Source organism: Megascapheus bottae, chromosome 17 (genome assembly GCF_031878675.1).
Source record: "Megascapheus bottae isolate mThoBot1 chromosome 17, mThoBot2.hap1, whole genome shotgun sequence".
Lineage (NCBI taxonomy): Eukaryota > Metazoa > Chordata > Mammalia > Rodentia > Geomyidae > Megascapheus > Megascapheus bottae.
Window position 1 is genome coordinate 25,413,182 of NC_143525.1, and position 24,250 is coordinate 25,437,431.

Below are 24,250 nucleotides of genomic sequence, written 5' to 3' on the forward strand. Positions count from 1 at the left end.
ACTGACAAAGTGGGGTGGAGGTTGCCTGCTAGAGGGGCCCTGAATTAGCTTCCTGGAGCTGGAAGACAAGCTGGGCTGACATAGCTGCAGAGCCTTGGCCCACAGCCTGGTGCCGAAAGCGCTCTGGAGGGTAGAGCAGGAATAAATAGCCAGGGGTGGGCTCTGTTCAGTGGTAGAGTGATTGCCCCTTTGTAGAAGACTAGATCTGACCTGTAGAACTAACCTAATTCAACCTAACCAAGTCTTCTGTGCTGCCTCCACCGCCAGGCACATTGACCAGAACCTTTGGGGCTAAAGCCAGGACTTCAATGGGAAATTGAAACTGTTATATCTTTTAAAAGGAAAAAAGGCGCTGCCAAGTTTTACCATAGATAGTTAACACTTTCAAATAACACAGTAACTTGAACTGCAGCACAGCTTACATACATCAATAAACCAGCTTCTAGAAGCTCCTCCACCCCTGCGCCAGGGGGAGGAGGGCACGGGGTGGTCTCTAGACCTTGACAACACGGTGTCTCCTGCCATCTGTCTGCAATGGCTGGGAAAGGGAGGCCGCCTTGGAGTGACCCTCAGACCCTTCATCTTCCCCTTCTGCTGCACAGTCCACTCCAGATCTGAATTGCACTGGGGCTGACCTTCTTCTTGGTAGACATCCTTGGCCAGTCCTGGGGTTTGAACTCAGGGCCTGGGTGCTGTCCTTGAGCTCTTCAGTGCAAGGCTACCACCCTACCCATTGAGCCACAGCCCCACTTCTGGTTTTCTAGAGGTTAATTGGAAATAAAGAGTGTCATGGACTTTTAGGGCCCGGGTTGGCTTTGAACTGTGATCCTCAGATGTGAGCCTCCTGAGCAGCTAGGATTATAGGCGTGAGCCGCCGTGCCCAGTTTAAGGTTCTTTTTTTCTTAAGGCTGGCCTACCACTTCAGCCACAGTGCCACTTCTGGCTTTTTCTGTGTATACGGAACTGAGGAATAAACCTAGGGCTTTATGCATGCTAGGCAAGCACTCTACCACTAAGCCACGTTCCCAGCCCCTAATGGACTTTCTTTGTCATGGACAAGTGGAATTTGGTGTCAGGTACAGCTCAGGTTAAAATCACGTTTATTCCTTCTTTCTCACACTGCTTTTGTGATGTCTACGGTGGATGCAGTAACATCAAGAATGACTACGGGGAGCCGCAGGTGCAGAGGCCAGTTACAATGGGTGGGATGAAAGCCTTGCAGGCTGGGAGCACGCGTGTGTGCACCTGCGAGGAGGCCTGGGCCCAGCCTCAACCAGGCCCGGAGCAGACCAGGGTGGGGGACAAGCAACACATGGCACAGTCTCCACCAGCTTTGCCTTTTAATATAAGATTTGGTTCCATCACTTCTGAGTGTAACATATTTCTTCTAAAAATAGAGCTCTCTGCTTGTTCTAAACTGGCAAAGGGGATAAGGCTGAGAGTAATTCTTGGCGAGCTGCCGATGGTGCAGTCATGGACAGACTTTGGGGGGTCTGGACCCCATGGCAGGGATGAGTTCATTTCAAATTCATGGTGCTAAGGACACATAACAAAACATTCCACACCCCACCCCGAGCCTGCTGTGGAACCCCTGAACACATTACTGAGCAAAGGCAATCAATCCTGGCTCATAGGAGCCTGGACAGCACAGGAGACGGAGTGACCCTGACACAGGGCCTAGAAGGTGGCAGTGTGTCCTTCCCACACGTGGGTAAGAATGTAGGTGCACAAACACAAGATGTGGGGCGCAGGGCTGAGGGTGCTGAGCTCTGCCCTGGCCAACGCAGACCTGGGCTTCACGGCACCGAATGGGCCGGGCTGTTCTCACAAGGCAGAGAGGAGGGCCGGTTAGCTCCGGAAGCCGAAGATGCCCTTGATGTACCCCGTGAGGCCGCTCTTGGCCTTCTGCTCCAGTTTGTCCTCCAGTGGGGGGAAGGCCACATGGTTGAGGGCCAGGTCGAAAAACAAAGGCTTGCAAGGGATGGGCTGGAATCCCGGCGGGAAGTGCACGAGGTTGGCCTGCTTGGTGACCAGGGAAGGGTCCAGGCAGAAAGTCTCAAACCGCTCCACCAGTGGCTGGAAGTTAAATCAGAGGCATTAATCACAGAAAATCTGTGGTGAATATCCGCTAAGCACTAGGCACCCAGGTTGTGTGTGTGCGTTTGTGTGTGTGTGCGCGCGTGTGTGTGTGTGTGCAGGGTGTTAAATCAGAGGCATTAATCACAGAAAATCTGTGGTGAATTTCCACTAAGTACTAGGTACCCAGGTTAATCGTGTGTGTGTGTGCGTGTGTGTGTGCGCGCGCAGGGTGTGTAGTGTGTCCCTACGAGGTCAGCCACTGACCCCTGGAGGTCACCAGGGAGTCCAGGCCAGAACATGACCCTCAGGCATGAATGTATCCAAGCCTCCCCCACCTTCTTACTCAGGCCACCCAGCCATCTACTAGGCCACACAAGCGCCGTGCAGGGCTATGAGCAGGAGAAAGGAGGGAAGAGGCAAGGGCTGAGGGCAGTCTCCCTGCAAGCGACTGCATCCCCCTAAAGCCAGGCGTACCTTAGTGTCCTTCACCTGGGAGGACGTCTCTGTCTGATGGGTGTCGTTGGCATCTGCAAGTGCACAGGGAATCAGTAAGAACAGGGCCTGTGTGTGCCAGCCACCGCGCACAGTCCACACCCCAGAGCCAAGGCAGCCCAAATGTGGTCACAAGCCACCTCCTTCCAACCCCAATGCTGCTGAGAAGTGGTATGAACAGATAATGAACTCCAGACCCACTGCCGGCAGCCTAGAGGAGCTGGTGGTGTAAGGAAGAGGGAAAGGGAAGATGGGACAGGCCTCTGCAGACGTGAAGATGAGATAGCAGGACTCCTTTCATGCTCACAGTAGTGGTACAGGGTAAGGTAAGGGGTGGGCAGTGGCAGGGAGCAGGTGGTGGCTCACCCAGGATGGCCGCAGCCTGTAGCGAGCACTTCTCAGAGCGCACTTGAGTGATGAGCTCTTGAACGTCGGGCAGGTCCTGCAACAATTCCCAGAACATATGCTCAGGAGCGGGCAGGCTGGCCATAGCAGCGCCCACGCTGGCCGGGATCAGGCCAGCCCACTGGGATTTTCAGAGCTGTGGACTTTTTACATGGTTCTATTTAAACCAAAACAACAAAAAATTCTGGCCTATTTCAAATGAGAAAATCTGTATCACGGCTTAAGTAAGAATGCTTGAAATAGTGATAAGAATAGTAATTGATCATTCATAGTTTATGTAACTGCTAACTCCATGAGGCATGGACAAAATAAAGGACTCTCCCTTGGGAGCAGAGGTGGGACTCAGAACTGAGCCCTCAGCCACCACGGCCCATGCCTTGCTTGGGGCCTCATGTCTCTCATGTGGCACAACGGAATGATCTGACAAGGTCTGGCCACAGACGCATCCTGCCTCCCTCCTCTGGCACCATCTCCCCAACAATGCAGTGTATGACGCAGATGGTCAGTTATAAAGTGTCTCACTGCTCTACACTAACTTGTCAACGTGTGTCACAATGGTGCCTCACTAGGTGCTGATTTAGTGCTCACTCACCTGCTCTCCCCACCCCCCTTCCTATCAATATCTCTAATTCCACTAATTTTGTTTCTGCAGAGATGGGGATTAAACCCAAGGCCCCCCCATACATATATATACATATATATATGTATATGTATGCACAGTCTAGTTTCTTTGCAACCAAATAAATGAATTACTTAACACATCCCCTCCTTCCTTCCTTCCATTCTTATTTGTTTGCTTATTTATTTATTTTGGAAACTGGGTCCTGCTATGTAGTGAAAGCTTAAACTCTTCATTTGCAAGCCTCAGCCTTCTTAGTGCTGACACTATAGATATGTGCCATTATGCTTGTTGAAATGGCTTTTTTGTTATTCATGGTGGTTGAGAGGCTTGAACTCAGGGCTTGGGTTTTATCCATGAGCTCTTTTGCTCAACATTAGCATTCTACCACTCTGAACCACAGCTCTACTTCTGATTTTTTTCTAATGGTTAAGAGATAAGAGTCTCATAGACTTTCTTGCCTAGACTGGCTTTGAAATTGCAATTCTTAGATTTCAGCCTCTTGAACAGCTAGGATTATACACAGGATTATTTATGTGCATGTTTATGTGTATGTGTTGGTCCTGGGGCTTGAACTCAGGGCCTAGACACTGTCCCTGAGCTTTTTTACTCAAGGCTAATAGTCAAGGCTACAGTTTCACTTCTCGCTTTTTGATAGCTAATCAAAAATAAAGAGTTCCATGGACTTTCCTGCCCTAGCTTTGAACCTCCATCCTCAGAACTTAGCCTCCTGAGTAGCTAGGATTACAAGCATGAGCCAGCGCCTGGCTCTGGCTTTCTATATCATACTTAAATGTTCGTTAGGCAGGGAACATTCTGAGTTAGTTACACAATGTGCACATCAAGAGTACCAGGGAAAGCAGCCTAAGAAGCAGCTCTGCCGGGCCTATACCCAAGGCCCTTGCACCTCCTCACTACATAGCTTCTGGGCCTGGAAACAAGGAGGGGCCAATGGCTCACCTTTAGGCTGTTCTTGAAGGCTCCAGAGTCAGAACTGACTTCATTTGCATATTTGAGGACTCTGTCATACAGGACCAGGGCTTCACTCCACTTCTTCACCAACACATAGGACTGAGCAATGAAAAAACACCTGATGGGGAGGGAAAGAGCCATAGTATTTTACATGACTGTCCCAAACCAAGGTTTTCCTTGTACTCTGGCATTAATTTTAAGTTTGGAAAGAGGATTTTTAGCCAAAATTACTGGGTAATCCCCCCATCCCTCATTAGCAACACCCAGGCTTGCTTCGCTGATCTAGGTCCTTCCTGGCCTGGGAGACGGCCACACAGGGCCACATAGGATCTCGTACTTCACTTGGTGGCTACAAAGGGGCTGTTCTTACTTCACAGGAGGATGGCGGCAGCGGCGGACAAGGAGAAGGGGAGGAATGTGGTCTGCCTCAAGCCAAAATCTCACCCACCACTGTGCATTCATTGTTTAAGCCACAACTATTTCTCTCTGCTCACCCTCTTTCAAAAGCCAAAAGCAAAAAAGGTTCTAACCAAAAATCTCCTGGGCTCACAAAAAGCTGCGCTGGGAGTTAGTGGCTTGTAATCCTAGCTACTCAGAAGGCTGGAGATTTAAGGATTGCAGTTCAAAGCCAGCTGAGGTAGGAAAGTCCGTGAGAGAGTGGTGCGGTGGCTCAAAATGGCAGAGCAAGAATTCAGGGACAACACCCAAGCCCCAAGTTCAAGCCCCACAACCAACCAAGAATTGAAAACAAAAACAAACAAACAGGGCCTGGAGTTTAGCCTAGTGGTAGAGTGCTTGCCTAGCATGCATGAAGACCCGGGTTCTATTCCTTGGTACCACATACTTAGAAAAAGCCAGAAGTGGTGCTGAGGCTCAAGTGGTAGAGCTCTAGCCTTGAGAAAAATCCAAGGAAAGTGCTCAGGCCTTGAGCTTAAGCCCAGGACTGGCAAAAAACAAAAACAAAAAAAAAAACAAAAAAGCCAAGCAGAGCCTTAACAGGACAAAAGGGCCACATAAGTAGAGACGGGCCCCTGGGGAACCCAAGACCACAGGCCAGGGCCAGAAAAGGAGGTGAGGAGCAAATCATTCTACTCCATCTTGCCTGGATCATAACCTCTGTTATACAGCCCACTTCCAAATAGCAGATTCATTTAAGAAACCCCAAGCCTGGCGCTGGTGACTCACACCTCCAATCCTAGCTACTCAGGAGGCTGAGATCTGAGGATTGCAGTTCAAAGCCAGCCCAGGCACTGAAGTCTGTGAGATTCTTATCTCCAACTAACCTACAGAAAACCAGAAGTGGCACTATGGCTCAAATGGTACAGCGACAGCCTTGAGCTGAAGAGCTCAGGGACAGCACCCAGGCCCAGAGTTCAAACCCCATGATGGGCGGGGGGGGGGGGGGGTAGGGGGGCGAGGAGTCCAGACATTTAACTTTATCCAAATTCAGTGTAGGCTCTTTGGCCTGGCTGCTCTGGTTTGCTAATTAGCACTCTACCCCATGATAATCTCTTGCCTAGGAATGCAGTTTGAAAGGAAGCTTAATTCCCAAACCCATGCAAATAAACAAGGGATGCTCAGGATTACTGGCTGCAATTTCTTGTGAAAGGCTGGGCTGGGCACTCTCTGCACAGACAAATGCCAACAACGCTAACTTCCCTGGGATAGGACATACCCTAACTTTACAGATTTTTGCCCAGCTCGAGGGACATTACCTGTAAGCTTTGAACACCAGGGTCTTGAGACCTATTTCTTTCTGGAAAGCTCTATCCTCTTCTAAGCCAGGAAGTTGCAGCAATTCCACCAGATTCTGCACAACAAATGCAACAAGAAAATCCATGAGAAGGCCCTTAGATTATTTCTTGCCAGAAGACCAGATTAAAGTAAGCTGAGTGCCAAGAAACCACACCTAAAATCCTAAATAAAATCTGGAAGACTGAGGTTCAATACTAGCCCAGGTAGAAAAAATTCATTAGACTCAACTTCCAAAATGAACAGCAAAAAGCAGGGCTGGAGGCATGGCTTAAATAAATAGTAAGTCAGCAGCTCTACAAGAAGCATAAGGCCCTGAGTTGAAACTCAATTATTGGAAAGAAAAAGGTACAAGGAGGGGGGAAAAAGTCTACACCCAATAAAGCGGGCCATGCCACAAAGTAACTTGATAGCAACTGTTCTTGGTACCCTTCCATAGTCCTGAAAGCCCCTCTGTGACGAGTTTCTGGAGCACATGGGCAGGAAGGAGACTTCCAGTCTGACTGTAATTCACTCAGCAGCTACAAGGACACCTTGTGTTATGCACAATATTAACAGACCACTAACCAAGGCCTGAGTCATGTGGACTCGCAGTGGATGCACTGAGGGATACCCTGGGTTTATTATCTCTCTACCTCCAAGTGGGTGATACATGGGCTGAGTAGATTAAACTAGCTCAGGTCCTCAGTCTTCCCCCAGCGTTCTCAACCATTTGCCTATGCAGAGGCAAATTATCTTCTGTCCAACACAAGTGCAGGACTCGCCTTCCCAGACTCCTGCAAGGGTTACCTGCAGAATAATGTCATAGAGCCGTATCAGGTCCTGGGGCCGAGGGGAGCGCTTGCTGTCGTCCTCCGGTTGCTGTTGCAGCAGCGCCTTCTGCAGACCTTTAGCCATATTTTCATTACGCTTGATCGCTGTCGACAACTTGATGTAGGTAAGGTAGCTGGAAGGTATCATGTGTCAGCTCAGGTTATGCTGGGGAAGAGTACTCACTATGAGTGGGGACTGATCTAAGGGAAGTGTACACAGGCTCCTGGGTCCTGTAACCTGACCGTGGCTCAGTAACAAACTTGGAGGAGACCAGAATGAGATCTTCCATGACTGCTGATTTTAGCGTGATTGTTTTTCTTCTCTCAGGAGCCACCGAGCTCCTAATTTGAAAGGATAGTGCCTGTTCTGTTTTGAAAGTCATTTACCTGATAAGAAATGCAGAACTACAATTTGCCATGACACATGGCTTGTTCTCAAGAAGACCCATAGGCTATGAGGGAGGCATAGGTTAGTGGGAGAACACTTGCCCAACGTGCACAAGGCTCTAGGTTTGATCCCTAGGATCAAATTGTGGGATGAAGACAGTTTCTGAAAAAAGGACCAGTTCCATGCTTAGTGAGTTGTGGTGCCTGATTTGGACTTGATATGATTGAGAAACACCTCGTAAAGCACACCTCTAGGTATGCCTATAGTGGTGTTCCAGAAATGATTAGATTACAGGGTTCAGGCCTAATGAACAAACTAATCCCCTGATGGATTCATAATCTGATGAGAGTTTTAGGAGACAGTGAAAGCCCCAGGCCTGCCCCTTCTTGGCTGCCATGAGGCAAACTGTTCTGCCCTATCATGCCCTCCCCTCTAAAACCATGGGCCAAAGGAAATCATTTTTCCCTTGTTGTGCCAGGTATTTAGTTACAGCAATGCAAAAATTAAGTTATACAGAAAACCTGTTGGAGAACAAGGTTGCTGCCGTGACTAAGCTGGACCTTGTGGGTTCTTAGGTCTTTGCACATGGCTATGGAGGAGTCTGTAAGTTTGTAGAAGTGCTAGAGAAGCCCTGGATGCTTTGCTGTGAGTAGTGCTTGACAGGAGATTCTGGTGAGAGTTCTGAAGACCAGAATGCTCACAGAAATGAGGGTACTAAAGACTGCTCTCAAGGTTTCAGATGGAACAGGGATCTACCATTTTGGCTTATATTTGGGAAAGAACTTTGTCTCTATTGTGTGTGTCCTGACATTTTCTGAGAGATTGAATTTAAAAATGATAAAAATTCTAAGTGAGGAAATTCCAAGGCAGCACAGTTGATTCGTGGTTGTTTCTAGACGCTTCTAGCTAACTAGATATACAGTGAGATTCAATCACAAAAAGCAGAGAAGAAACAATGCAATCAACATGCAAATTGGCCAGAAAAGAATGGAGCTGAAGGGCTGGGAGTTTGGCCTAGTGGTAGAGTGCTTGCCTAGCATGTCTGAAGACCTGGGTTGAGTTACTCACTACCACATACATAGAAAAAGCCAGAAGCAGTGCTGTGGCTCCAAATGGTAGAACACTAGCCTTGAGAAAGTCCAAGGCCCTGAGCTCAAGCCCCAGGCAATTAAAAAAGAAAAAGAAAAAAAGAAAAAAAAGAATGGAGCTGAAAGTATGGACAAGGAAGGCACAGATTTGTACCATTAAAAAAAGGTATCAACAAATGCAGCAGTGGTACTCAGTAGACACTATGTTAAAAGTGAATAATACAACTTCTATGTGGATAAAGGAAGGAGAAATTGGAAGAGAGCAAGAAAAAAAGTGAAATGTCCAAAAAAAAAAAATATGTACTCATTACCTAACCTAAATCACTGTAACTCCTCTTCACACCACCTTAATAATCATGATAAAAATCAACTAGTTTGTGTGGGGACAATAATAAAGATATCTGAGGGTACCTCAAGAACCAGCCAGACTCCTTCTACAGCAAGTTCTAGGGTGTAAGACTGAATGTTTATTAGGGAGGCTTTCTCTTAAAAAGTGAGTGCTCCAGGAGGTGGGTGCTCTGCGTGTAACAGGCTCTCCTGGGGAAGTGTCTGCTGGGCTCAACTCCCTGGCCACACAGAAGCTGCTGCAGCTGTGGTCCAAGGAGACCTGACCACCACTGGAGTTGGTGGCTGACCCTACATGGTCCACAGGATGAGTTTTCACTAAAGAAAGCCATACAATCACTGTGCAGCAGGATCAGACTCCCTACAAAAGAGGCCCCTGAGAGGCTGAGCACAAAGCTTCACTGGAGACCCCTGATTCAGGAACATAAAATGTCTACTGAGGTAAGCAGTGGGGAGCAAGTGCAGCCTGGTGAAGAGAAAGCTTATGGACTACAGGTGGCAAGCCCATGGGAGCCTGGCTACCTAAGTCCACTCATATCTTCTCCTAAGTAGCTAGGGTTACAGGCATGAGCCACCTGCACCAGCTGATATTTTTTTAACCTTTGATTAAATAGTTTCAATAAATTAAACATACTACTGGCAGTTTTAATATAAAAAAATAAAGATCAGTTGGGTGCTACTCAAAAGGCTGAGATCTGAAGAATGTAGTTCAACGTCAGCCCCAACAGGAAAAGGGTACGAGACTCTTATCTCCAATGAACCACCAGAAAACTGGAAGTGGCACTGTGACTCAATGTGACAGAGGTCTAGCCTTGAGCAAAAGAAGCTCAGGAACAGCAACCAGGCCCTGAGTTCAAGCCTCACAACTGACAAAAATAAACAAGTAAAATAAAGCTGTTTTTTTTTTTCCCCCTTCCCCTCCTGGAAGTAAAACTGTGGCTCAAGTAGTCACTCATTTTTTTTTTGTTGATTTTTTTTTTTGGGGGGGGGGTCGGTTGTGTGGTTTGGACTCTGGGCCTGGGAGCTGTTCCTGAGCTCTTCAGCTCAAGGCTATCACCCTACTTGAGCCACAGTGCCACTTCTGGTTTCTAGTGGTTAATTGGAGATAAGAGTCTCACAGTCTTTAGTGCCAGGGCTGGCTTTGTACTGTGATCCTCAGATCTCAGCCTACTGGGTAGCTAGGATTACAGGAGTGAGTCACCGTGCCCAGCTTTGAGCACAAAAGTTCAGGGACAGCGCCTAGGCACAGAATTCAAGTCCTAGGATTGGTACCAAAAAGAAAAAAAAAGCTGGGCAAGGGTAATCTCTTCTACCTCTAGTATAAAGTCACAGCACTGTACCAACACAAAAAAGACACATATCAGAATAGAGGAGTCTCAAGAAGCAGCACATGCAGAGAAAATGAACCACAGATGGTACAGAAAGCATGAGTAGCCAGTAAACTGTCCTGAACATCATCCTTTCAGAGAAAAGCAGAGCTTCACCTTACTCAAAAAATGGAATGAAACCTGAGTTGAAAGGAAATGGGGAAGAGATCATAAACAACTTCAAAACATTCAAGAACTTGGAGAACTAATTTCCAGAGCTTGGCAGAGGGAAGGAGAGAATGGTTAGCTCTAGAAGAGGACAGTAGTAAGCCAAAGCAGAGGTTGCAAGGAACCACAAAGTTACTGGTGTGGTCCAGCCTTAAAGCTATGAGAAAATCTTAAATCATATATTAAGTATACAAATGCAGCACATGCTTTTATATGATAAAATGCACTTGTGTGCATCAGTATTATTTGGTGTACAAAACATACTCTTTTGCTCCAATGATACATTTTATAGTATTATTCTATTTATTTATTTATTTATTTATTTATTTATTTATTTATTTATTTTCTGCCAGTCCTGGGTCTTGTGCTCTCAGGGTATGAGCACTGTCCTTAGGCTTTCCTTAAGGCTAACGCTTTACCACTTAAGCCAGAGCACCACTTCTGGCTTTTTCTATGTATGTGGTACTGATGAACTGAACCCAGGTCTTCATGCTGCCAGGCCAAACTCCCAACCCACATTTTATAATATTGAAACATAAAATAACGCTTACCTGTGCAGGTATTGGAGATTAGACACTTTCCCCGACTCCCCTTCAAGGGTATAATCTCTCTGTTTCTGAAGAAAGCAAAAGGTAAAAAAGCAAAACTCTTTATTTTTCATTCTCACTATCCCCCTTCCCTGGTGTGGTCCTCAAGGCGCTCTCAACAAAGAGATCCTGGCAGCGTGGAGTCTTTCCAAGTCAGGACCTAGTAACGCAGGAGCCAGTGTCAGGTTCATCACATTTCGGGCACCTAAAAACTGTCCCTGAGTAAGACAACTGTGTGCAGTGGACAGCTAAGGCTTCCTGCCCGATGTTTTCCAACTCTAAGCCCAAGCATTTTGTGTCTGTATCTTAGACTCAAGTTCTAGTCCTTGTGCCATACTGTCTCAGCTTGCTTCATGTAGCTGGCAGAATAACAGTCCCTAAGACAGCGACATCTTCACACCCAGACTCTGTGGAGATGTCACTGGGCATGGTAGATTCTACAGCTATGACTAAGTGTCTCTGAATAACCTGGGTGAACTCAGTGTAGCCACAGATTCTTAGAGGGAGCAGGCAGAGGGAAATGGAAGAGAACATGGTGGGCTGAAGGCAAAAGGCAGAGGAAAAAAGATGCTGAGCTGCTTGTTTTAATGATGAGGAATGCAGATAGCCCCCAAAAGCCATAGGATACTGGGATTGGTTTCTCTAGGTTTTCCTTTGGCTTCCAAAAGGAACACAGCCCAACCAACAGCTAGAATCATAGCTGTGCAGGAGGCTGAGATTGTGCAGATACAAGTTCTAGGACAACTTGGCAAGAAAAGTAACTTCTAAAACGTACTAGGGCTTGGGAAGGGGGGAAAACCAAGACGGGTGGGGGGTATGTGGGGGGGGAATGGGTACCAAGACATGTGAAAGGGTATCAATGTACGTGAATTAATGCACCTTCTATCTGGCAAATATCATGTAACCCTTTTACTAATTACAATAAAAAAAATGCAAATAAAATAAAATAAAATAAAACGTACTAGGGGTTCATGCTTTTCAATCCTAGCTACAGGAGGCTGAAAACTGGAAAATCAAGATTCAAAGCCAGCAAGGCAGAAAAAAGTCCTCCAGATTCTATGTCCAATTAACAACAAAATGCCAAACTGAAGGTGTGTCTCAAGTGGGAGAGTGCCAGCATTGAGTGAAAAGCCTAGTCCTGACACATAAGCATACATGCACGCGTATGCACATATGTGTACACAAACCCCCACATGGCTGGTGGTATGCCTCACCAGTAAAGACCCTGTCTAGTAAGTGTGAGTCCAAGTTCAAACCCTAGTAAATACATTAAATAAACAAATTAAATAAATAATGACTGGTAGCGTTAGGAAAGCAGCACCACATTCATCTCACTCTGTAGTGTGTGCTCAACTGCTGTGAATTCAAGGTGAGGAGGAAGGGAGGCAGCAATTAAGTGGATGAAGGAGCATGCAGAACACGTAACGGCAGTTTATAGAACATTCTCTCAAGGTAGTGGCAGATGACACTAAAAACATATATTTTCTTTGTGATGTTTTTAACTGTGAGGAAAGCTACACAAATAAAATGTCCAAGACAATGCCTACAATTATTTAATGGCTATGCTGTTTCCGTGGTACAAAATGAATCGAGTTATACAGATGGATGATGGTACTGGTTATGCAACATTATAAATGTATTCATTACCACTAAAGTGTACACTTAAAAATAGTTAAGCTGAGCTGGGTGTGGTGGTTCATACCTGTAATCATAGATACTTGAACAACTGTGACAGAGAGGATGAGAACTGGAGGCAGTCCAGGCAAAAGGTTCTCAAGATCCCACTTCAACTAATAAAAAGCTAGGCAAGTGGACACTTGCCTGCAATTTCAACTACCCAAGAAGTGTAAACAGGAGGACAGCAGTTCAAACTGGCTCAGTCAAAAATAAAAAACCTCTGAAAAATAATGAACGGAAAAAGGGCTTGAGGCACAGCTCAAGTGTAGAAAGGTTCCTAAATGAGGCTTTGAGACAAAACCATAATACCTTTTTGTGTGTATGTGCTGGCCTTGGGGCTTGAACTCAAGGCCTGGCCACTGTCCCTCGACTTTTGTGCTCAAGGCTAGTGCTCTACCACTTGAGCCATACCGCTAACCGGCTTTTTGTTAATTAACTAGTCTTACAGACCTTCCTGCTCCAGCTGGCTTCAAATTGTGATCCTCTCTAGGGTGCAGGTGGCTTCCGACTATAATCCTAGCTACTCAGGAGGCTGAGATCTGAGGATCATAGTTCAAAGGCAGCCCCACAGAAAAGTCCATGAGACTCATCTCCAATTAATCACCAAAAAGCCAGAAGTGGTGCTGTGGCACAAGTGTTAGAACTCTGACTAGCCTTAAGCAAAAGGGGGGAAAAAAAATCAAATATGGTATATACTGCTATTTGTATATTACAACAACAATATAGCAACTCAGGCTAAGATCTGAAGATCATAGCTTAAAGCCAGCTGAGGCAGAAAAAATCTATGAGATGCTTACAACTAATTAGTCAGCAAATACTTTAATGTGGAGCTGTGGTTCAAGCTGTAGAGTGCTAGCCTTGAGCAAAAAAGCTAAGGCACAGTGCCCTGGTCCTGAGCTCAAGTCCCAGTACTGGTACACACAGAAAATAATATTACCTGGACATGGTGATACAGGCTTATTATCCTAGCTACTGAGGTAGCTAAGAGATAGCAAGTTCAAAACCAATCTGGGCAGCTTACTGAGATTGTTCCAAAACAAAATTGAAGGAAAAGCCAGGCATGGCAGCTCATGCCTATAATTCTAGCTACTCAGGAGGCTGAGATCTGAGGACTGAGGTTCAAAGCCAGCCCGAGCACTAAAATCCGTGACACTCTTATCTCCAATGAACCACTAGAAAACCAGAAGTGGCACTGTGGCTCCAGGGGTAGGGTGGTAGCCTTGAGTTGAAGAGTTCAGGGACTTGCTCAGGCCTTGAGTTCAAGCCCCAAGGACAAAAAAAAAAAGGGCAGGGAGAGGGAATCAATAGGTATGTAGCACACTAGTAGAGCACTTGCTTAACATACACAAGGCTCCAGGTTCAAATCCCAGCTTCTGGAAAAAAAAAAATCCACAAACCTTTAAAGGTAATACTTCATGAATTACCAAGCAGAAACTAGCTGCCAGGGCCAGGCACTTAGAGTTTGTGTTGTGTGCAATAGGATGTGAGGGTATCTGTGAGTTGGGTGTTGGAAAACAGGTGGCACTTAAGTGAAGAAGGATAGATTATTTAGGTGTGAGATGGATGTAAAGAGGACACTCAGGGCTTATTGAGCAAGGGAGAAAGGAGAGGCTGATGCAAAGGACCTGAGACACAGCAAAGCACAGGCCAACAGAGATTGGCACCTGCTGCAGGAGTCTGCATGCCAGACCAGTGATCTTGAAAGCCAGGCATACAAAAGTAGAGTGGAACAGAAGAAAATTAGAACTCACAATGTTATTTTAATGCATTATTATATGTTACAAATCAGTGAAACAATAAGGCATAAATTCATAAATAAACATCGTATTTCACTCAGCGTCACAGGGTACATCACCATAAACGTTTGGAAACCTGAGGGGAATCACTGGACTTTTTATATTTAAATGTCATTTAGGAAAATTTAAGCAATAAGACCTTTCTAGAAGTCTGCATTAAGAAAAGGAGGCTGGGAGTATAGCCTAGTGGTAGAGTGCTTGCCTAGCATGCACAAAGATCCTGGTTCAATTAATCAGTACCGCATACGTAGAAAAAGGTGGAAGTGGTGCTGTGTGGCTGAAGTGGTAGAACTCGAGCTTTAAGAAGTCCAAGGACAGTGCTCAGTCCTTGAGTTCAAGCCCCAGGACTGGCCAAACAAACAAACAAACAAAACACCAAGTGGAAACCAGGTATGTGCTACCTGCCTGAATTATCAGTATTTGAGAGGCTGGGGCAGGATTGCAAATTCAAGCCCAATTTGACTGAGACCTATCTCGACTGAAAACAGGTAAGACATGATAAAGGGAGACTAAGTATTGTTGTTTTGAAGTTCTCAGTTTCCAGGTTTGAACTGATTGCAGTGCTAATGTTAGAAGAAACAAGGTAAGGATTTGACCACAAGTGGAAAGTTGGGTAAAGAACGGGATATTGAGGAGTCCAGGGTCCCTTGTTGAACAGCCCAGTAGTTAACAGAATGATGCACTGGGACCACACAGACTAAGGAGTTCCTGAGTCCAGGACAAGGGGTGCTGAGCTGATGGCCCTACCTGATCAGGCTTGAGCTCCTCCCGCACAGCCTGGATGGCGTCCCGACACTCACTGAGCATGGACTCAAACAGACGCTCCTTGGTTTCTTCGCTTTCAGCCTAGACCAGAGCAGAACAGAGAGATACTGAGCAAACCCTAGTATTCAGTCTGAAGGAGGGCAGAATATGAGCTTGATCTTCCCACACCACACGTGCACATGTGCGTGTGCACACACCTGTTCCCAATCAGAGCTCATTGTAACTGTCACTTTTCTCTTCTTTGTCTAAGACCAAGAATCAAACTCAGTATCTAATGCTTGCTTTCACTCACTGGCTGCCAGCCTACCACCTAAGCCACACCTCCAATCCCTCACTGTTCTCTACTTACCTATCATTCACATGGAAGCTGAAACTATACAAAATGAAAGGATTGAAAAAAGCTATGTTTTCAAGTGATCTGAAACTATGTCAGACAGCTGTTGCTTTATTTTCCTAGCATCAAACATTCCTCCAATGCTTGTACTTATGGTCAAGACCAGCACCTGGCATCCCACAGGTGCACAGGTGCTCACAGACTACTTTGGAGAACGGTCCCTCATGCTGAAACATGGCATACCACAAGTTTCTTTCCTTTTCTCTTTCCAGAACAAACTGCTGCACTCTATTTTATGCCAACAGAATAACTTTTTCTTTTTTGACAGTTCAGAGGTTTGAACTCAGAACCTGAACACTATCTCAATGATAGAGCTCTACCACTTGAGCCACAGCACCACTTCCAGCTTTTTCTATGTATGTGGTACTGAGGAATTGAATCCTGGGTGCTGCTAGGCAAGCACTCTACCACTAGGACAAACTTCCAGCCTCCAACAGAATTGCTCTTGACAGATGTGACCTAATGTGCCAATTCTCAATTTCTTTTAGTTCAACCAAGTAATAAGCATCACAAATCAATATCATGGCTTCGCTAAGAACTGAGGAGCATGAGATGACAGACTCTCTATAAGTCCTGGGTAGGTGCCACCTTCTGCTACACAGCTGGGGTAAGTGGAAAGTGATTCATTAACTGAATGAATACCTGCCAAACCACATTTTCATCCTAAAGAATCTGACTGAGCAGGTGGGAATAGAGGAAAGGCAGAAAGGAGAGAAACCTGCATTACTGGCAGATCCTCTGTGAAATTCAAACATCAACATTCCATCATTGTATTTGACTTTCCGCAGAAACCAACACAGAATCTGTAGAAAGCATTAACATTTAATGACCTCTAAGGCATCACAAAAGGCCAATACATCTACTCCTTTAAGAGATATTTTGAAGGAACTGAAGAAAAACTTCTTTTCATCTCTTAAGAACTCTTATGGTTTTTTTTTTCTAGTTTCCAGTGTGAACCCCTCACCCCCACCAAAAAAAAAAATTTCCTCTGTAAATTACCCAACCTAAAATAAAACAAACACACAGTTCCACTTATGGGTCACTTGACATTCCTGCTGCTCACTAACTTCCAAACCAATCAGAGGCACAGGCATCCTAGCACTGGATGCATGTGTGATCCCATTCGCTCCCCTTTCCACAGAGCACAGCCACTGTCTGATAGAACTTTCTATCAACACTGCCTAATGCAGTAGTGTTCCACACACATGGCACCCGTTGTTCGGTGTTACTTTAAATGGAACCAGGCACATGTGTCAACAAGTTACTGCACCAGAGAAACTCTAGGACAAAAACACATCACAAAATAAAGGCCTGGCACCAGTGGCTCACACCTATAATCCTAGCTGCTCAGGAAGCTGAGATCTGAGGATCACAGTTTGAAGCCAGCTCAGAAAGTCCATGAGACTCTTTAATAACCATTTAAAAAAAAAAAAGCTGGAAGTGGAGCTGTGGCTCAATCGGTAGAGCACTAGCCTTGAGCAAAGAATATGGCTGAAGGAGAGGATTTACTATGAAGACCTCTCTGTGCTGTGGGTCAGAGCCCACTAGAATTCTGGGTAGAAGCTGTCATGACTCTCCAGTGCCAGGTAGAAATGGCTCCAAACAGGAAGCTCTAAAAATATTTTACTGCTTAATTTTTGTTCGTTTTGTTTTCTGCCAGTCCTAGTGCGTGGACTCAAGGCCTGAGCACCTTCCTTGGAGATTCCTCTAAGATAGCTCTTTACCACTTGAGCTCAGCACCACTTCTGGATTTTTCTGTGTGTATGGTACCATGAAATCGAATCCGGGACTTCATGAATGCTAGGCAAGCACTCTACCACTAGGCCACGCTCCCAGCCCCACTGCTTACGTTATATTCTAGGATTTACATTTGATGCCAAGAAAGCCAATGAAATGAGACACACCTTCAACATGTAGAGGCAGGATACCTCCCATCTAATTACTAGTCTTCCACTTCTGCTACTGAGCCAAAAAAGACACATTGAAGACCAGCAGCAAACTCCCTGAAGGGCCCACACAGAAGACTCATATGCCAGAAATAATACGCTACTCAATAGTCCTAATAAGTCAATCAATCCTGATTGCTTTCTTCATAGAAACTTGAAACACTAGGATGTGCCTCAGGTTCTCTTCTCCAGCCCTGAATCAAGACAGGCTAGCTAACTGGTGTGGAGGACTCTAGGCTGATTTGTGCCTGCTATTAGACACAGATTTCCTGATGGTTTTCACTATCTATAGAAACTGCTAGAAGATGGCTGTGTGACTAAGAGGCAGACAAGGCAAGTCTGGCCACATTCCCACCACACCTACCGCAGTGTGGATCAAATGGGAAGTGAGCTACACCCAGTCCAGTGAGGTGAGAAGCAAGGGAAAGAAGGGGACAAACCTAACTAGATTTGTTGGTGGTGGTTTTTTTTTTTAAAGGACACATAGTTTCCCTTTGGCTTAAATCATCAAAAATTTAACCAGGTGTGGGCATGGTGGAGTATGCCTGTAATCCCAGGACTAGACAGGCTAAGGGAGAATTATCAATATTATCAAATATTATCCTGTGTGTCTGCATGGGTGGAAGGGACCAATGAACAAAAAAGCCCACTATCAGGAGCGTGGCTTAGTGGTACAGTGCTTGTGTAGCATGCATGAAACCCTGGGTTTGATTCCTTGGTACCATATACACAGAAAAAAGCCAGAAGTAGTGCTGTGGCTCAAGTGATAGCACACTAGCCTTGAGAAAGCTCAAATTGTCCAGTCCATAAGTTCAAACCCTGGGACTGGTTAAACAACAACAACAAAAAATTCCTTCCAGGTAACAGCAGCTCATGCCTGTAATACTAGAATACTAGCTACTCAAGGAAACTAGATTTGAAGACAGAAGTTCAAAGCCAGCCCAGGAAAGTCTGGGAAGGTCTATTTCCCCCCAACACACACACTTTTGGGGCTTGAACTCAGGCCCTGGGCACTGTCCTTTTTTTTCACATTTTTTCTTTCTTTTTTTTTTTTTTTTTTTGTGGGTCATGGGGCTAGAACTCAGCTTGGATGCTGTCCCTGAGCTCTTCAGCTGCAGGATACTGCCATACCCCTGGGTCTGGTCATTGTCCCTGAGCTCTTCAGCTCAAGGCTATCACCCTACCCTTGAGCCAAGCCCCACTTCCCATTTGAGGTTAATTGGAGGTAAAAGTCTCAGGTCTTTTTATGCCTGTGCAGGCTTTGAACTTGGATACTCAGATGCCAGCCTCCTGAGTAGCTAGGATTAGAGGCGTGAGCCACAGTGCCTGGCTTGAGCTTTCTTAAAGCTAGCACTCTGACACTTGAGCCACAGCACCATTTCTGGCTTTTTTGTGTTTATGTGGTACTGAGGAATTGAACCCAGGGCTTCATGCATGCTAGGCAAGCACTCAATCACTAGGCTATACTCCCAGCTTGGAAAGGTCTTATTTCCAATTACCAAAAAGCCAAAAGTGGAGCAGTGGTTCAAGTGGTAGAGCTCTAGCCTGAAGTAAAAAAGCTCAGGGGTTGGGAATGTGGCTCAGTGGTAGTGCTTGCCTAGCATTCAGGAAGACCTGGGTTCGATTCCTTGGTACCATAGACACAGAAAAAGCTGGAAGTGGTGCTGTTGCTCAAGTGACAGACTACTAGTCTTCAGCAAAAGAAGCTCAGGGATAGCCGGGCAAGTTGGCTCATGCTTATAATCCTACTCAGGAGGCCAAGATTGGAGGATTGCAATCCAAAGGCAGCCAGGGCACTAAAGTCTGTGGGATTCTCATATCTAATTAACCACCAGAAGTGGTGCTATGGCTCAAGGGATAGGGCAGTAGCCTTAAGCTGAAGAGCTTAGGGACAATGCCCAGGCTCAGAGTTCCAGTCCTACCACTGACCCCCACCCCATCCCTCACCCTCCCCTATCAAAAAAAAAAAAAAAAAAGGAGCTCAGGGACAGTACCCAGGCTCTGAGCTCATCAGGTCCCAAGACTGGCAACAACAACAACCAAAGTTCTTGACCTCACATTGGAGAGGTCTAATTATGGTCTGGCTCATAAAAATGGAGATAACCAAATTCTCTCTTATCTTTGGGGATACATCTCGTTATTCACAGCCACAAACAGGTAATTATGTCAGTATATAGCTTCAGGTACAGCTTTACAGGAATATTAAACCAGGCACAAAACAAGATATTCTGGTTTAACCAGACTCTTCAAAAATACCCAGAAATTCAAGAGGTGAACTCTCAGGGTGGGAGGGTAAGGACTGAGGCTCCAGAACAACAGCTGTGCTACTACACCTCCTGCTGGGCCACATATGTCCCTTGCTTCACTCTCACCATTTTTTCTTTTTTCTTATTTCCCAGTCCTGGGTTTGAACTCTGGGCCTGGTCACTATTTCTGAGCTCCTTTTACTCAAGGCTAGGACTCTACCACTTGAGCCATAGAGCCACTTCTGGCCTTTTCTGTTTATGTGGTACTAAAGAATTGAACCTAGGGCTTCATGCACGCTAGGCAAGTACTCCCCCAGGAAGCCACATTGCACATACCCAGGCTTTTTTCTTTTTTTTGTAGTAGTAGTATTGACGTAAGGAAGTTGCACTGCGACAAGCACTTTGCCACTGGCCATTCTTTTTCCCTTGATGACTTTCAATTTCTTTGCCCTGCCAGCATTAGTATACATTTTTGTTTTGTGAGAAAGTAACTGCCATAAGCCAATGAACTGAGAATGCTTACGTCAGCTTTCAGACATGATCAAAGGAAAGCCAATAAACCCTTCCTCCTCACCTGGGCGATGGCTGCTTCGTTGTCAGCCAGTCCCAATAAAAAGATCCTCACTCTGTCGATCTTCACTGGAACCGTTCTCCCTCTCCACTCCACTTCACTCATGGTAGCTGCCTGCTTGGCTCGAGTCTGAGTGATTAAGGCCTGAAAAGTAGTTTAAAAGTTACAAGATTAATTTGGGATATGAGTGACAATTTATCTACTTCTACAAACAACATTGCCTCCTTAGAAAGAGAGACAGAAAGTTCTACTAATCATCTTTTTTCCTTCTTTCATTCCTACCTTTCTCTTATTTCCTTCCCGTGTGTGTGTGTGCGCGCGCGCGTGTGTGCGCGCGTGTGTGCATGTGTACGGGAACTTACTTTTTTTTTTTTGCCAGTCCTGGCTTGAACTCAGGGCCTAAGCATTGTCCTTGGGTTTTCTCAAGGCTAGAGCACTACCACTTGAGTCACAGAACTACTTCCAGCTTTTTTCTATGTATGTGGTACCAAGGAATCGAACCCAGGTCTTCGTACAAGGTAGATAAGCACTCCACCACAAAGCCAAACTCCTGGCCCTGGAGCTTAAACTTAGGGCCTGAGTGCTGTCCCTGAGCTTTTGTGCTCAAGGCTAGAAATCTACCACTTGGGCTCTAACTCCACTTCCAGCATTCTGTAATTAATTGGAGACAAGAATGTCACCATCTTTTCTGTCCAGGCTCGCACAGAACTGAGACCTTAAGATCTCAGCCTCTTGGGCCAGGAGTTTGGCCTAGTGGTAGAGTGTTTGTCTAGCATGCATGAAGATTGGGATTCAATTCCTCGATACCACACACATAGAAAAAGCCAGAAGTGGTGTTGTGGCTCAAGTGGTAAAGCTCTAGCCTTGAAAAAGCCCAAGGACAGTGCCCAGGCCCTGAGTTCAAGCCATAGAATTGGGGGGGGGGGAGGAGATTACAGCCTCTTGAGTAGCTAGGGTTACAGAACTGAGCCACTGATACCTGGCCCTTTCTTTTCTGTGTTAAACTTTAAACCCAGAACTTCAAACTTGCTAGGCAAGCACTGTCCTACTTGAGCCACACATTCTCAGCCCTTCTGTCCATATTGTTTTTTGAAATTGGTTCAAGGTAACTTTTCCTACACAGGCTGAAAATCAGGTTCCTCTTCTTGTAACCAGAGTAGCTGAGACTACAGGTGTATACCAATCCCTCTTGCTCATCTACATCAAACTACTTTTTCTATGAATTGACAGAAAAAGCTGAATACTTAAAAATAGTAAGTGAAAATATACTTTGTTAGACACCAGTGGCTCTTGTCTATAATCCTCACTATTCCAGCTATTTGGGCAGCTGAGACTTACAGGATGACACTTCAAGCCAATTTAGGCAAAAAGTCTGAGACATTATCTCCACAATAACCAGCAAAAAATAGGACTTGTACCAACTATTTATTCAATTTACAAAGATAACATACTGACAAATAGGTAAGGAAGCTGGTGCTCCTACAATTTCTCCTGCCAGAAAATTATTACCATCTTTAATGTAATCTGAAAGTAAATTGAAGAGGGAGTGAAATAGGTAAGTTTGACTGATACAGAATTTTTGTTGTTTTTGTTCATCATGGGGCTTGAACTCAGGGCCTGGGTGCTATCCAAGCAAATTTGCTCAAGGCTAGGATTTGACCAATTTGAGCCACAGCACCATTCCCAGTTTTTGAGTGGTTAATTGAAGATAAGAGTCTCATGGCAACTTTTCTGCTCAAGCTGGCTTCAAACTACAGCCCTCAGATCTTAGCCTCTTGAGTAGCTAGGATTACAGGTGTGAGCCACTGGTGTCCAGCATACATACATTCTGATTAGAACAAATTACGTATATGTGATATCCCCATTTACAATTAACATATACTTAAAAAAAAAAAAAAGTGGCACTGTGGTTCAAGTGATAGAGCTAACTAGCCCAGGCCCAGAGTTCAAGTCCCACAACCAATAACCGACAACCAAAAAAAAAAGGGCAGGGATGGAGATATGGCTCAAGTGGTAAAGGACCAACTCAGCAAATAAGCTCAGGATGAGCTGGGCACAGTGTCTCACACCTGTAATCCTAGCTATTCAGAAGGCTGTGACAGTTCAAAGCCAGCCTGGGCATCAAATTCCGTGACTCTTATCTCCAATGAACCACCAGAAAACCAGAAGTGGTGATGTGGCTTAAGAGGTAGAACACTAATCTTGAGCTGAAGAGCTCAGGAACAGTACCTAGGCCCAGAGTTCAAACCCCACGACCCTCGCACCCACCCAAAAAAAAAAAAAAAAATTGAACCATAAAAGGGCTGGAGGTACAGAATGCCTAGTTACCCAGCAAGTGTAATACCTTAAGTTCAAACTCCAGTTATGAAAGTTTAAAGTATCTATCTATCTAGCAAATTATCTCCAGAGAATAGAATTACGAATTTCCTCTGGACTTTTCCAAATCAAAGCTTTTTACAAAATGTACACACAATATTACCTCCAGTTTTTCAGCAAGAAGACCCTCAGTACCCCCAGATCTCAATCTCATCTGCATGAGTTCATTGATAGCCGACTGGTCCCCTAAGGGAGAGAGGGATGAGAGCATCACTAGACTCAACTCCAACTCGAGCAGCCCTTCCCTCCACAAGCACAACTCTCTGCGTCTGCAGCATGGTCTATTCTGTGTTCTTTTCATAAAGAATAAACATGGAGTGGGCAGAGCAAATACTCTGTAGAGAGATATATGTCATTATTTCTTTGTCCAAAGACAGAGTCTAGAAGACCGAAACTGAATTCTAATGTAAACTACTGATTTTGAGAAATTAGGGTCTGTTAATGGGGATTCATCAGCTTTAATAAATGTACCACATTCTTGGGAGAATGAAGCTAATGGAGAGACTATGCATGTATAGGAACAAGGTATCCATGAAAGTATCCTTTTCTTAGTTTTGTTGTGAACTTAAGCCAGTAAAAACATAAATGGCCTCTGGTGGAGACTCATGACTGCTCCTCAGGAGTGAAGAAGGGGATAAGATGGAGACAAGCTGCCATCTTGTGTAATTCTAAGCTGCCTGACTTAGAAAGCTCTACTTTCTCACTCATGAGAAGTCAGGCTAAGGATGAAGCAAGGGCAGGGACAGACAATGATCCATGCAGGTTCTGGCATGGACTCCGCAGAGGCCAGCTGTCAATGCCTGCTCACCAATATTATATGCACAGTAGCGGATGTTGGGTGAAATCTCCTCCACACGCTGGTTATACAGCACAGCCTGCTCTTCGGTAAAAGCGCTGGCCAGCTTCTCATAGATGGTCCTGTGAGAAAACAGAGGGCAGCCTTTATAGCAATCATATTGTAAGAAAACATAGCCAGGTGCTAGAGGCTCATGCTGTAATCCTAACTATGTAGGAGGTCTAAGGATCCAGGTTCAAAGCTAGCTTGGGCAGAAAAGTCTCCATAAGACTCTTATTTCCAATTCACCACTCAAACACTGGAAGTGGCCATATCAAAGTAGTAGAGCACCAGACTTAAGGGAAAGATCTCAGGGACAGCACCCAAGCTCTGAGTTCAAGTACCACAATAACAACAACAACAAAAAAGTAGCCACAAACCAATTCAGACCTCAGAAGCTCTTGTATCAGCTGTTAGAACCAGCATTTCTAATGATAAAAGTGAATAACCAGGGCCGGGAGTTTGGCCTAGCATGCATGAAGACCCGGGTTTGATTCCTCGGTACCACATATATAGAAAAAAGCCAGAAGTGGTGCTGAGGCTCAAGTGGTAGAGCTCTAGCCTTGAGAA

The 24,250-nt window shown here is 45.4% G+C and overlaps 1 protein-coding gene across 1 annotated transcript in view; it reads right to left on the bottom strand.

The window, feature by feature from the left end:
* Nucleotides 1-1,323: 1,323 nt before the first annotated feature.
* Nucleotides 1,324-24,250, bottom strand: part of Srp68 (signal recognition particle 68) — a 31,085-nt gene continuing 8,158 nt past the window's right edge. Inside the window, exons 6-16 of the mRNA XM_090350341.1 lie at nt 23,654-23,763; nt 22,949-23,031; nt 20,473-20,613; nt 15,295-15,393; nt 11,039-11,103; nt 7,109-7,265; nt 6,283-6,377; nt 4,556-4,685; nt 2,938-3,013; nt 2,554-2,606; nt 1,324-2,076 (exon numbers count right to left, since the gene is read on the bottom strand). Of these exons, the coding sequence (XP_090206467.1) occupies nt 1,849-2,076; nt 2,554-2,606; nt 2,938-3,013; nt 4,556-4,685; nt 6,283-6,377; nt 7,109-7,265; nt 11,039-11,103; nt 15,295-15,393; nt 20,473-20,613; nt 22,949-23,031; nt 23,654-23,763 (1,237 nt within the window). The 3' untranslated portion in view covers nt 1,324-1,848. The remainder of the gene's footprint in view (nt 2,077-2,553; nt 2,607-2,937; nt 3,014-4,555; nt 4,686-6,282; nt 6,378-7,108; nt 7,266-11,038; nt 11,104-15,294; nt 15,394-20,472; nt 20,614-22,948; nt 23,032-23,653; nt 23,764-24,250) is intronic.